The sequence below is a fragment of the Hypanus sabinus genome, chromosome 1 (genome assembly GCF_030144855.1).
Source record: "Hypanus sabinus isolate sHypSab1 chromosome 1, sHypSab1.hap1, whole genome shotgun sequence".
NCBI classification, from domain to species: Eukaryota; Metazoa; Chordata; class Chondrichthyes; order Myliobatiformes; family Dasyatidae; genus Hypanus; species Hypanus sabinus.
This window is the reverse complement of record NC_082706.1, coordinates 12,842,180-12,857,276: the sequence shown is the minus strand read 5'-3', so window position 1 is coordinate 12,857,276 and position 15,097 is coordinate 12,842,180. Positions and strand designations below refer to the sequence as shown.

Below are 15,097 nucleotides of genomic sequence, written 5' to 3'. Positions count from 1 at the left end.
TAGACCTATTGTGGCGATAGGCAAATTGCAATGTGTCCAGGTCCTTCCTTAGGCAGCCATTGATTCTAGCCATGACCATCCTCTTAAAACACTTCATCACATTGGATGTGAGAGCCTCTGGTCATTGAGGCAGCTCACCCTGCTCTTCTTGGACACTGGTATGCCAGAGTGCAGAAGACAACAAACTGCACAAATGCAAATCAAAATAAATTGCAATAAGTAACGAGAACATGAAATAATAAGATAAAGAGTCCTTAATGTGAGATCACTGGCTGTACGAACATTTCAATGATGGGGCAAGTGCATGTAGTCATCCCCTTTTATTCAAGAGCCCAATGGCTGAGTTGGCGCGCGGCCAAGTGGTTAAGGCGTTGGTCTAGTGATCTGAAGGCCGCTAGTTCAAGCCTCAGCTAAGGCAGCGTGTTGTGTCCTTGAGCAAGGCACTTAACCACACATTGCTCTGTGATGACACTGGTCTGATACAGAAGCTGTATCGGCCCTTGCCCTTCCCTTGGACAACATTGGTGGCGTGGAGAGGGGAGACTTACAGCATGGGCAACTGCCGGTCTCCCATACAACCCTGCCCAGGCCTGCGCCCTGGAAACTTTCCAAGGCACAAATCCATGGTCTCTCAAGACTAACGGATGCCTATAAATGGCTGAGGGGTAGTAATTATTCCTGAGAGTCCTGAGGCTCTTGTACTTTCTACTTGATGGTGACAGTAAGAAGAGAGCATGACTTGGGTGGTGGGGACCTCTGATAATGGATGCTGCTTTCCTACAACAATGCTCCATATAGATATGCTTAATGGTGGGGTGGGCTTTACCTGTGATGGACTGGGCCATATACATTCCTTTGTGTAGGATTTTCTACTCAAGGGCATTAGTATTTTTGAAGCAGTCTATGATGCAGCCAGTCAATATATTCTTCACCACACATCTGTCGAAGCTTATCAAAGTTTTAGATGTAATGCTGAATTTTCACAAACTCCTAAAGAAATAAAGGCACTGCTGTGCCTTCTTTGCAATTTGGACGGATCCTCTGAAAAGATAAAGGAATTTAAAGTTGCTGTCCCTCTCCACCTATGATCCTCAGGTGAGGACTGGCTCATGGACCCGTGTACAGCAAAAGGTTCGAGGTTCAAGTTTTATTGTCAATGTATCCATGTACAATAAAACTCAGATATTTGTCTTCTCCAGATAGGCATGAAATACATATGAAACAGTAAAAGAAACAAAACAGAATGAAGAGGAAACATTGACTGATAACAAGCAGCACAAATCAATGACTGTCGCCAGGAAGACAGTCCAAGTACCTACCTATCGCATTCAATGGCAAACCCACCTCTGAGCTCATCCTGAACAGTCACTTTGCTACAACCAGCAGCCACATAAAAGGCATGCAAGTTGGAGACAACACAAAAAGTCAAAAGAAATTTATTTTCGAAGTACATACATGTCACCATATACTAACCTGAGATTAATTTTTGTAGGCGTTCTCAGTCGAACAAAGGAATACAATAGAATCAATGAAAAACTACAGAGAGACAAGGAACCAATGTGCAAAAGACGATAAACTGTGCCAATACAATAATTAAAAGATACTTAAATAAACAAATAAACAAACAGTCAGACAAATAAATAATACTGAGAACACAAGTCTATTTATTTACTTAACTTATTGGAATGGGCCTGTCTGGCCCTTTGAGCCACACTGCCCGGCAACCCCCCTCGATTTAACCCTAGCCTAATCACGGGACAGTTTACAATGACCAACCCGTAGGTCTTGAAACCATACAGTCACAGTGAGAACATACAACCTCTTTACAGAGAGGAGGCGGGAATTGAACCTGGGTTGTCTGTACTGTAAAGCGAAGTGCTAACCCCTATGCTATCCTGCCACCCATTAACTTGTAGTCCTTAAAGTGACTCCACAGGTTATGGAATCAGTTCAGAGTTGAGGTTAAGTATTTATAAAATATACATAATTATACAAGACAGTGAAAAAAATTACTACTGCATTCAAGGGCAATTAGTGATGGGTAATAATGCTGTTCTCATCAGTAATGCCTATGTCACATGAATTAATACAGGAAAACAGAGGAGTTAACCTCAGAGGTTCACTCACTCACCTGGCAGACTCCTTCCATTCCAACTCATCTCCGTCATGTTGCAGGGTGTCCATCTCAGTGAACAAGGTCGGAGTTGGCCCATCGTCTTCTTCTCCAAGGATGTACCGCAGGCGCTCAGCAGCTGGGGAAACTGTGCACAACAGGGGTACAGAAAACCCATGTCACATTATCTGTAGCACGCCCCCCAAAGCGAGCCTGTGCAGAGATCATCACTCGCTCAAGATGCTTTAGGACAGGGGTTCCCAACCCTTTATGTCATGGACCAATACCACTAAACAAGATGTCTGAGGACGCCAAGTTGGGAACTGGTGATATAGAACCTGAGCTTCCTTCCTTGGACTCTGACTCCCTTCCACACCTCTGGTCAAGTTGGGAATAATATTCAATTCCTTGGTAACCTTTCTACTTCATAAACTCAGTTCTCTTGACAGTGTTCCCATTCAACGAACTCTACACTGATGGGAATTACATGAGGATTGTAGAAGATTGACTCCAAGTCATCAGCACATGGAATCATGTACTGTATGTGAATGTATGGGGTGTCCAGGGAGGGGTAGTAGCTCTGGTGAAGAGGCTGGTCATGTCCATTCCAGGGCAGCTCACTCACCTTTGGTCCCCACCGGGCACTCAGCTCTCACCTGTTGCTCTAGGTAGCTGTTTGCATGGGACGGCGGTCACACCCTGGTACAGGGTGGCTTAACCAGGTGAGGGTAGCTGGCAGCCTCATCCCCGGTGAGCTGGGGACATGCCTACCCCAGCATGTGAAGTCAGCTCCGGCAGACTGGGCGGATGAGATCTACAGTGTGATTTAACGAACAGGAAGGTGGTACTGCAACACTCTGTGGAGAGCGAAGGGCATGACAAGGCACAGAAGACATCATGGTCATCCACTACAGCCAAGGAACACTCCAGCTTCTGATGCTTGTTCGTACCACTGGTCCTGTATTTCGGAGGCTGAGAGAATGGATATACCCCATTGCAACAACTTTTCCACTTTTAAAACTCTCCTGTACAGGTTTTCTGTCATCGTTGGACCTGACCGACAACCGCCACATGAGAAGCCTCTGGCAGAGAAGATGACCTCTGTTTACGAGACAAGGAATGCCTACTGTTGTAGCCGTGGCTCTGGGTGCTCAGCTTATGGGGTTTATTGAGACTTCAGTTGCCATGGTTACTGCGATTCAGTAGGCTAACTCATGAGGGATAGTGTGGAGGCTAAGTAGGGCGCAGGCCAGGGCAGGGTTGTATGGGAGACCAGCAGTTGCCCAAGCTGCAAGCCTTCCCCTCTCCACGCCACCAATTTTGTCCAAGGGAAGGACACTAGGACCCAAGCAGCTTGGCACCAGAGCAATGTGTGGTTAAGTGCCTTGCTCAAGGACACAACATGCTGCCTCAGCTGAGGCTTAAGCCAGTGACCTTCAGATCACTAGACTGATGCCTTATCCACTAGGCCATGTGCCAACACACACCTCCTTAGGTAGAGACATATCTCCACCCCACCACCCATTGATTACATTAACGTCCACAAATCTAATCATTGTTCTTGAAATCAATCAATAACAGATCCTCCACAGCCATCCACAAATCCACCAACCTCTGAGTGAAGAAATTTCACCTCATCTCGGCCCTAAATGTCCTTCTCTTTCCTTTGAGACTATAATCATCAATACTAGAAATAGCCAGACAAATAATTGCCCAACATCTCAGCTATCAAGTACTCCAAGGATTTTGTTTGCTTCATTGGGGTCACTTCTCCTTTTTTCTAAAATTTAGAGAATGGAGTGGCTGGCTCTGGGATCCTGCAGTTTCTTATTTCTCCTTGTGCAGGGCGCAGACACCCTGTTCTATTTCAGTTAGGCCACATTGTCACTTACACCATAAACAGAAGAAAGTGTGGAAATCCAGAGGAACAAACACAAAGTCCTTGAGGAACTCAGCAGGTCAGACTGCATCTATGGAAATGAATAAGCAGTCGACATTTTGGACCAACATCTTTCCTCAGGACAAGAAAGGGGGGTGGTGGGGAAGATGCCAGAATAAAAAAGTGAGGGTAGGGGGAAGGAGGATCGCAAGGAGGTGAAAATGAAACCAGATGGGTGGAAAGATATAGGGCTAGGAGAGGAAGGAATCTTGAACCATGAAGAGGCCACTTTTAGGTTGGATGAGCAACACCTCATTTCTTCTGGTTTGCCTCCTACCTGATGGCATGAACGTTAATTTCTCTAACTTACAAAAAATTCACTAGCTGTCCATTCAATCTATCCCTCTTATCTTGTACACATCTATCAAGTTACTTCTCATCCTCCTTTGCTCCAAGGAGAAAGGTCCTATCTCACTCAACTTATCCTATAAGACATGCTCTCCAAACCAGGTGTCTTCCTGGTAAAACTTCTCTGCACCCTCTCTAAAGCTTCCACATCTTTTCAATAATGAGGCAACCAGAACTGAACACAATACTCCAAGTGCGGTCTAACTTGGTTAATAGAGCTGCAACATTACCTTGTGGCTCTTGAACTCAATGCCCCAGCTACTGAAGGACAACAGTCAAAACACTGCTTGCCATAAGTCACCTACCTGAACTAGTCCCACCTTCCTGCCTTTGACCCATATCCATCTCAGCCTTTTCAATCCATATCCCTGTCCAAATACAAACATTGCCATTGTATCTGCTTCTACCACTTCTTCTGGCAGCTCATTCCACATACACACCACTCCCTCCTTGTGAGATCCTGTCTCTCAGCTCCCCTGCAGATCTTTCCCCTCTGACCTCTCATCATCTTATATACACCGATATTTTCTATCAGTTGAAATTCACTCAGAGCAGGGGTTCCTAACCTGGGGCCAACGGATCCCTTGCTTAGTGGTTGGGAACACTTGATTTAGAGGCTTGATACGTAGCCTTGGTACTTTCTAAGACCTGCTTAAGATCCTGTCAGTAAGTGTAATCTTTAACTTCTGGTCCCCCAGTCACTTTAATCCTCTGACTTCTTCAGTACTCTTGATGACGTCCTGCCCTTCATGGAAAATAGATTCTGGCTATCCATTGCAGTTATGCTTCTTACAATTTACACCCATCCATCAGGCCATTCCCTCGACCTCCTTCGCTCCAAGGAAAATAAACACAGCCTATCCGATCCCACACCTCTGTTAAAGGCCTCCAATCCAGGAATCAGTGTAACACTCATGTTTGTCTAGCACCACCCACATTTAAATGCAGTTGTATGTTGCCATCAATGCCAACTTAATACAGCCCCAATACCACCACTACCAGGCGCCGAGGTAGGGTAGCCGTTAGAGCACATTATTACAACTCAGGGCATTCTGGAGTTCAGAGTTCAATTCCAGAGCCACCTGTTAGGAGTTTGTCCAATCTGCCTGTAAACCGCTTGGGTTTCCTCCGGGTGCTCTGGTGGTTCCCTCACACAGTAGGGGTTAGTAGGTTAATTGTGTTAAGTACACAAGTGGATTGCTGGGTGGTGTGGGCTTGGTGGGCCGGAAGAGCCTGTTCTGAGTTGTATCTTTAACTAAATAAAAATTATTAATGGGAGCAAGTTCCACAATAACCCCCCTCCCCCCCCCCCCCACGTTCTGGATAAAAAACTTACTTCTGAGTTTCATGTTAACTTAGGGGGAGAATGGTCAGCAGAGCCATCACTTCCAAAGCCTCACCAGTGACTCTGGTTTACCCTGCTCCCCCCGCCCCATTTTTCCACCTCCCACTGATCCTCAGGAGGATTTTCCAAACGCTTCAGCTAGTGTCTACAAGTATTCTCACGATGCTCACCTCTACTTCCCGACCAGCTTTTACAGACACTACTACACCTCCAAAATGCCTGGTTGTTTGTCCGACTTCTGGGACTGGAACAACAGAAACCTCCCCCTACCAGACTTGGAGAAGAGAAGCCATCATCTTCAAACCGTCTCCAACCCCCTGCTCCAATTGCCCTCCCTTGCTTGAAATGGAACTTCTTGCCATCTTTGTTGATTTTAACCTGCTGAATCCTGAAATGGGTTTTAGACCATTTAGTGTCATTACTTAGCCCAATTCTATACCATCACAAAAGTCCCCATCTTTGTCTTTGATTCCTTTGCTCTAACACTCCCCATAAACCTCAGGAGACCCAGACAGTTGGCTCTGCTTAAACAAGTCCTGTTCATTGATCTGTGTTTGGTAACATAAAATTGCTGTTAAAATATTTCCCAGTTTTAAAATTCTGAAATTTGCTTTAAACCGCTCCATCATTTCAGCCTTCTTTATCTTTGCAATCTCTGTCACCCACAGTCTTCCACTGTTTTTGTGAGTATTTTCACACCTAAAATTTAATCATAACACACACAAAATGCTGGAGGCACTCAGCAGGCCAGGCAGCTTCGATGGAAAACAGTACAACAATCAAAGTTTCAGGCCAAGACTCTTCATCAGGATTCTAATGAAGTCAGAGTCTGCTCAGGAAGGGCCTCGACCCAAAACATTGACTGTTTACTCTTTTCCATACATGCTGCCTGGCCTGCTGAGTTCCTCCAGCATCTTGTTTGTGTTGTTTTGGATTCCAACATCTTTGACTAATTTTTTAGTCACCAGGCCTTGAATCTCTGTCAAGGATCAGAGCAAATTATTGCTGAACAGTTTGGGCAAGCTTTAATCTCCAGGCTCCCATTGCTGTTTACTCCTGTACCAAACCCTCTGCAAAAGCCAGCAGACACATAGTTGAGCTTATGTACTGTGGAAGCAGGTTCACGGGTTCGGTGAGTGAGACAGAGACACTGATTATAAATAAGCATATTAATCGTTTATTTACAAACAGTAAAAGGTTTGACCAAACATCTAAGCCCACCAAGTTACACAAATGACAAAACTAAAACTTTCAACAAAAAGATACTTAGCTAAGAGCGCGAGAGGGCCTCCTAAGTCTGGAGCGTGCTTTCCCAATAGTTCTTCAGCACTGGTTGCAATGTCAATATGAGTGGACCTTGGGCCCAAAGGGAAGAGACCAAGCCTCCTGCATGTGCTATTCTTACAGCCAAGGTTCTTGAAACTGGACACTGGTAATGTGACACACAAAGTAACCAATGGGAAAGAGCAGCTTCAATGACCGACACAGAAGAAACAGCTTTCAACTGGCAAGTAAGCCTACTCCCCACACACAACAGCTTGCACCAAGCATCGTCGCACAGATCTCTCAGGTTGGAGGAGCAACAGCTTATATCCCACCTGCGTCACCTCCAACCAGACTGTAAGGGAAATGGCCCGACCGGGAATCGAACTCGGGTCGCTGGGTTGGAAGTGCAGCACCCCGCCACTGAGGAGTGTGAGTGAGCCCAGTTGCAGGAACCACGACGCAGAGAGGAGTTGATGTGCAGATTCCAAAGTAAGGTTTGCAGCCAGTCAACTCAAAAGTGCAGCAATCCAAACACAAGTTCAGTAATCCAAGGTCTTAAGGCGCAAATAAGATCCAGAAATGGCAGGCAGGAAGCAGACATAAAAAACACCTAACTCTTGCCACCTAACTCTTGCACCACCTTAAAACAGCAAAGTAAGTTACAGGAAGCAGGGTTTAAATACACCGACGTTAATCGGGAGCATGTGCAGTCAATGATCAATAATAAGACAGTCCCGCCAGTTATGAAAAAACCCTTTGGGACTATGTCTGCCCATGCAGGCCAATCTCAGAATAGACTGGATTCCTAACACATGCGCAGGAACATCGATTTCTCTAACTTCTGGTATTTTTCTCTTTTTCTGTTCCCCATTGTGGCTCTCACCTTACCCCTTCACTTCTCACTAGCCTATCCCTTCCCTCTGAAGCCCCTCCTCTTCTCTTTCTTCCATGGTCCACTCTCCTCTCCTTTCAGGTTCCACCTTCTTCTGTGATTTACCTTTTCCACCTCGCACTTTCCAGCTTCTGACTTCAACCTCCCTCCCTCAACCTCTTACCTTCTCCCTCACCTAACATTTTCCAGCTCCTTCCCCTCCACCCCACCTTCTTATTCTGGCCTCTTCCCCCATCATCTCCAATCCTGTTGAAGGGTCTTGGCCTGAAATGTTGACTGTTTATGCCCCATCCCTAGCATTTTGTGTGCGTTGCACTCGGAGAATCTTGTCCACCTTGAAATGATTTGCATTTTAGAACAAAACTGAAAAAAAATACTTTACCACCAATGCTACAGCTGTCTACTGTGTTTTTTAGCTTCTCTAGCACTGACTTCGAGAGTCCACAGCTGGATTTTGGCATTTGTCTCGACGGTCCTGGCAATCTGCAGGTGAACCAGGCTGTAGTCCTGCTGCTTCAATGGACAACACCAACCTCTAGGCTAGGGGCTTTACTTCTGTTTTCTTTGTGCTTACTGGCATGTGCTCTACTTCAGCCTGGAAAGGTTAATCCCATTAAACAGGCTTTTAATTCTATCAATGATCCCTCCACAGTGCAGACCTGAATCAAATTAAAGCTCCGTAGTACTCCCAGGAATGAAGTCTTGCTGTGTCCTCTTTCCCACTGTTTACCTATCACTTCCAAGTCTGCCGGATCTTCTAAGCAGCAAGTGCAACATTCTGACTATGCAGCAATTGTAACTAATTCTTCTGGGCAGGAATTTCACTTCCTTTGATTACTAACCAATCCTACAACTCCACTGTCTTGGAGAATGCTCTCTTAAAGTGGTGACAGAGGGCAAGCCCAAGGTCCAATTGCTTCATTCTTTTGCAAATTAATTATGAGATGTTTAACTCTATTTAATATGCTGGGACTGCACGGTGGGGTCAGGCTGCATGAAGAATGAAAATGAATCATAAGGTGGTCTATGGTGCACCTAATAAAGTGGTCACAGAGTGTATGACCATGGTCTTCTGCCCATCCACTTCAAGGTTCAACATAATAAAAACACAAAATGCTGGCAGAACTCAGCAGGCCAGACAGCATCTATGGGAAGAGGTAGTGACAACGTTTCGGGCCGAAACCCTTCATCAGGAATGGTGAAAATAAGGCAGTGAGGGCCAGGGAACTTGAAATCTTTGAAGAGATGTAAAGCATGGGAAGTATCACGGACATAGGTGGGAAGGGATTGAACAAGGGGAGATAAAACAGAGTTGAGATAGGCAGAAATGAGTTCAGTGGGGCAGGAGCAAGCAGAGACAATGGGTCTGCCTGGCCAGGCAGGTTTGTGAATCTTAGGTAGGAGGTAGAAACGGGAAGTGCGGGGTGTGGGAACTAAAGGTTTGGTGGCCGTGGACAGGAGATCTCCCGAGCTGATGAGATCGGAAATGGTTTGGGAGACAATGGACTGGTGCTCCCTAGTGGGGTCATGGTCCAGGGCTAGATAAGAGGAGGTGTCAGCGAGTTGTCGTTGTGCCTCCGCTATGTACAGGTCGGTGCACCAGATGACAACAGCACCCCCCTTATCAGCGGGTTTGATGGTAAGGTTGGGATTGTTATGGAGGGAATGGAGAGCAGAGCGCTCAGAGGGGGTAAGGTTGGAATTGGAGCAAGGGGTGGTGAAGTCGAGATGGTTAATGTCCCGACAGCAATTAGAGATAAACAGATCCAGGGCAGGTAGAAGTCCTGGGCGGGGAGTCCATGAGGAGGAGGAGGGTTGGAGACGGGAGAACGGGTCATCGGTGGGGGTGGGAGAGTCCCTACCGAAGAAGTGGGCTCGAAGACGGAGCCGGCGGAAGAAGAGCTCCACGTCCTGGCGCACACGGAACTCAGAGGTGAGGGCGAAGGGGGACAAAGGTGAGGCCCTTACTAAGGACAGAGCGCTCAGCCTCAGAGAGAGGATGGTGAGGACCCAGCAGGGTTGAGAGCTCTGGTCCGAGGGGGGGTGGGAGGCTGGTGGAGTCAGCGGGGAAAGGGTGGGGGTGAGAGGAAGCTGAAGCCCCCGAGGGCCCGGGAAGATCAGATGGCAGCGTGGTGGTGGGGGAAGGGGAGTCGGCAGACGTGGAGGTCCAGCTCGGAGGTCAAGGCTGGGATCCAGCGTGGTGGTAGGGGAGATGGCGGCACCAGGAGGTCCGACTGGAAGTTCAAGGCCGGAGTCTCTGAGGGGGTGTCCATGGCCGTAGGAACCCGCGTTTGTGGTACTGGAGTCAGGGTTCGGAGTCTGTCCAGTGCCGTGAGTGGCGGCGGGGGTCGCGATCCGAGATTCACGCGTGTTGGCGTCCGAGCCGACGGACTCTGGGATCCGCAGATGGGCGATTTTGCGGTGTTTGACGGACGAAACAAAGTAAAAGAAAAACAACGATTGCATGCATGAATCCGACGAAGGATGAAATAGCGGGAGGGTCCACGACACACGGCGAAGAAGGTGTCCCGGAGGTGCGGGAGGTGCGAGGAAAGGGAGGCCAGGTGTCGCCTCATCGCAGAGGTGGTCGCTCTCACAGCCCGGCGGGAGGCAGAGTCAATTACATGTGAGTACCTGTGATCCTCCGAAGGTCCAAATCGGGAGGCTTGGAAACGAATCCTGAAGCCCGCTGGAGTTAGTTGGTTGCGGAGATACGCAACAAGGAAGGATATGTGACTATAATACCGGGTCTGGGTTAGCATGTGGTCCAAAAGTTTCAGGGCCGAAGAAATAGTAGGTTGTGAGCAGAGAGAGAAGCTCGGAGAGAAGATCTGAACTCCTTCAGTGTAGGCATCACCGGAAGAGGCTTCGCAGTAGCGAATTCAAAGGCAACACGAGTGAATCTGCGGATGCTGGGAATAAATAAAAACACAAAATGCTGGCAGAACTCAGCAGGCCAGACAGCATCTATGGGAGGAGGTAGTGACGACGCTTCGGGCGGAAACCCTTCATCAGGAAAGGCTCAACATGTTGTGCATTCAGAGATGCTCTTCCACGCACTACTGCTGTAACACATGTTTATTTGAGTTGCTGTCACCTTCCTGTCCAACTTGACCCAGTCTGGTCGTTCTCCTCTGACCTCTCTCATTAACAAGGTGTTTTTTTTTTCCCGCAGAGCTGCCACTCACTCCCACTCACTTAATATGTTTTGTATTTTGCATCATTCTGTGTAAAATCAAGAGACTGTTGTGCATGAAAATCCCAGATCTGCCGTCTTTGAGATACTCAAACCACCCAGTCTGGCACCAACAATCATTCCACACTCAAAGTCCCTTAAATTTTATTACCTCCTCATCCTGATGTTTGACCAAAAACGGAAACTCTTGACCACATCTGCATGCCTTAATGCATTGGGTTGCTGCCACATGATTGGCTGATTAGATAGTTGATGCGAGCAGGTGTAAAGGCGTACCTAATCATTTAGCCTCTGAATGTAAATATGTACTTTGATAATAAATTTACTTTGAACTTTGAGAGTGACTGACATTCTAAATGAACAACTTGATCATTCAGCGATGCACGGTCTATCGGGAACTCAGTGGGTCCAGCAGTATCAGTGGGAGGAGAGAAGTGGTTGGCATGTTGGGCCAAAGCCCTGCATCAGAAAGGAGAGATGGCCAGTAGAGAGAGGATATGGGGAGTGGAGAGAGAGGACTTCAAGGCAACAAGTGGGTTGGCGACCATTTCCCCACCCCTCCCAATTCCCAATTTATTGTTTGCTATTTATAGTTCTTCATGAATTGGATTGTATTTCTTTATTTTCATGCAAATGCCTGCAAGAAAACGAATCTCAAGGATGGATATGTTGACATCAATGCACTTTGATGATAAATTTACTTTGAACTTCCTCTCTGCTGCCAGGATAAAACCTAACACAAACTACAGGAGCAACAACTTATATTCCACCTACAACCCAATGAATATGGAATTTTCCAGTTTTTAGATAACAGCACCCCCTTTTCCCCTGACACACATTCCTTCCCTCCTCCCTCTAATTGATTGCCCTTCCTCCTATTTTTGTTCCCCTTCCAACCCACCCTCACAGCGCCCACCATTTCCTACCTCCCACCCACCATTTTCCATCTGCTTCCAGCTGTCATTCACCTCTCCTTTCTTCTCTCCATTCGTTACATGCCATGTCATATGACATGGGTGATCATGGTCTCATGGCCGTGATTGCTGTTGGCAAATTTTTCTACAGAAGTGGTTTACCATTGCTTTCTTCTGAGCAGTGTCTTTACAAGATGGGTGACCCCAGCCATTATCAATACTCTTCAGAAATTGTCTGCCTAGTATCAGTGGTCACATAACCAGGACTTGTGATTTGCACCGGCTGCTCACATGACCAACCACCACCTGCTCCCATGGTTTTAAGTGACCCTGATCGGAGGGTGGCTAAGCAGGTGCTACACCTTGCCCAAGGGTGACCTGCAGGCTAGCAGAGGGAAGAAATGCCTTACACCCCTTTTGGGTAGAGATGTATCTCCACCTGCCACCCTTGTTCACCTCAAATGGTTACTATTCTCACTTGCTTTACTTATCAGACTGGTGTTCCTGCTCATTTCCCTCCAGCAGCTGTCTTCCATTTTTGGACTCTCCTCTCCCCACCTTGTTGTATCTGTTGTTGAGTGGGTCTACTGTCTTGATGAAAGGCCTCAACCCAAAACTATTTATTAACTATTTATTCCTCTCTGTAGATCCTGCCTGACCTGCTGAATTCCTCCAAATTTTTGTGTGTTTCTCTGGATTTCCAGGATCTTGTGTCCATTTATTGTTTTCCCTTCTTCTACCCCTCCCCCAGTCTGTGTCCATCTATCATTCACCTGTCATAATCTCCTAACTCCACCCCCCTACATGCCCATCACTTTACACCCCTCCCCAATCCTCCAATCACAATGGAGTCCTTACTTGCCACACCCCTCCTCTGGTTGTGTCAGCCATCTTGCCTCTCCACTCTCTTCGACCCAAAATATCACCATTTCCTTTCCTCCCACAGTTTCTCCTCGACCCGGATTGTGTGTTGCTCCAGATTCTGGCATCTGCAATCTTTTGCATCTCAAATTTGATCCATCATCCTGCCATCCCCTCCTTTCTCTCCATCCTGTCATCTGTCGGAACTGGCTCCAGACTGGATATGAGCACTCTCACATGTGCACTCTCCACTGCCAGATTCTTAAGACTCATAGAGCATACTCCAGGCAAAAATGCCCTTCAGCCCATTGAGTCCACACCAACCATAACTCCATAAGACATAAGAGCAGAATTAAACCATTTGGCCACCGTGTCTGCTCCACCATTCCATCATGGCTGATTCTTCTCAACCCCATCCTCCTGTCTTCTCTCTGTAACCTTTGGTGTCCTTCAAGAACCTGTCAACTTATGCTTTAAATATATCCAATGACCTGGCCTCCACAGCCATCCATGGCAATGAGTTCCACAGATTGACCAACGTCTGGCTAAAGAAATTTCTCCTCATCTCTATTCTAAAAGGACATCCTTCTCTTCTGAGGGTGTGTCCTTTGGTTTAAGACTCTCCCACTATAGGAACTGCCGTCTCCCTGTCCACTGAATCGAGTCCTATCAACTACCCTTTTACATTAGCCCTACACTAATCAATTTTATAAAATTCTCCATTCTCAATAACCACCCCCCCACACAGACTCTACCACTCACTTACATCAAGGGAAAATCCTTCAAAGCACAACTAACCTCCTAACCTGCTCGTGTTTGGAATGCCGAAGAATGTGAGGTACCCAGAGGAAACCCATACAGTCACAAGTTGAACTTGAGAACTCCACACAGAAAGCACCTGATGTTAGTTTTGGACCTTGCAGTTGATACTGGCTGCACCATCTGTATCACTTCCCATGTTTCGTCTCGCATCTCAAAGGCGTGTCAGTTGATTAATTGATTATCCACTGCAGGTTGTCCCTAGTGTGTAGGAGAGTTGTGGGATCTAGTGGTGTTGATGGGAATGTGGGGAGAATTAACACAAAGGGAAACATATAGGATTAGTGCAAATGGACAGTTGATGGTTATTATGGACTCAATGGCCAGAAGGGCCTGTTTCCCCGATGAATCTCTCTGTGAATGTGAGTCAATAACAAATCAAACAGTTCATTCATAATATGCCGTGTTGTATTACATGGGTGATCATGGTCTTTCCATAATTATAATTGTTCTTGGCAAATTTTTCTGCCGAAGCGGTTAGCCATTGCCACCTTCTGGGCAGTGTCTTTACAAGACAGGTGATCAGAACCATTATCGATACTCATCAGAGATTATTTGCCTGGTGTCATTGGTTACATAATCAAGATTTGTGATATGCTTCACCTGCTCCCATGGCTTCACGTGACCCTGATCGAGGGGCGAAACAGGTGCTACACCTTGCCTAAGGGTGACCTGCAGGCTAGCGGAGGGGAGGAGCTCCGTACACCTCCTTTGCTAGAGACACTTCTCCACCCCGCCACCCTAAACAAACAGTAGCTTGTTGTGCTGACCTTTCAAACTACTCCAAGGTCAATCTAACCCTCCCCTCCCACATAACCCTCCATTTTACTTTCATCTATGTGCCAATCTAAGAGTCTCTTTAATGTCCCTAATGTATCTGCCTCTATCACCCCCCACCCTTGACAGCGCGTCCCATGCACCCACCACTCTGTATAAAAATCCTGCTTATGTCATCCCCCTCTATACTTTCCTCCAATCATTTAAAAAATATGTTCCCTTGTGGTAGCAGAGTAAATGGTGATGTTGTCCACTCTACCTATGCTTCAACATCCGTTATATCTCTGTCAAATCTCCCCTTATCCTCCTATGCCACAAAGAGCAAAGCCTTATCTCGCTCAACCTCTCCTCATAATCCAGGCAGCATCCTGCTCAATCTCTTCTGCTCTCTCTCTCTCTAAAACTTCCACATCCTTCCTATAATGAGGTGATTGGAAATGAATGCAGCAGACCACTGGAAATGGCCCTCACTGTGGCGAGCACTGTCACATGTACAGTGCCTTCACAAGTAGGCTAATGGATCAGAGACATGCTCACCCCATCAATACACTCCAGCTCAAGCATCTGCAGGGAGCAGGGAGCTGAACTGTTTACCCTTCAAAGGAACACACAGATTTGCTTTGTTAC

At 46.8% G+C, this 15,097-nt stretch overlaps 1 protein-coding gene across 1 annotated transcript in view; it reads right to left on the bottom strand.

Moving 5' to 3' along the window:
* Positions 1 to 15,097, bottom strand: part of slc4a5a (solute carrier family 4 member 5a) — a 166,926-nt gene that overhangs the window by 111,894 nt on the left and 39,935 nt on the right. The window contains exon 4 of the mRNA XM_059964691.1: positions 2,132 to 2,261. Coding sequence (XP_059820674.1) covers positions 2,132 to 2,261 — 130 coding nt within the window. The remainder of the gene's footprint in view (positions 1 to 2,131; positions 2,262 to 15,097) is intronic.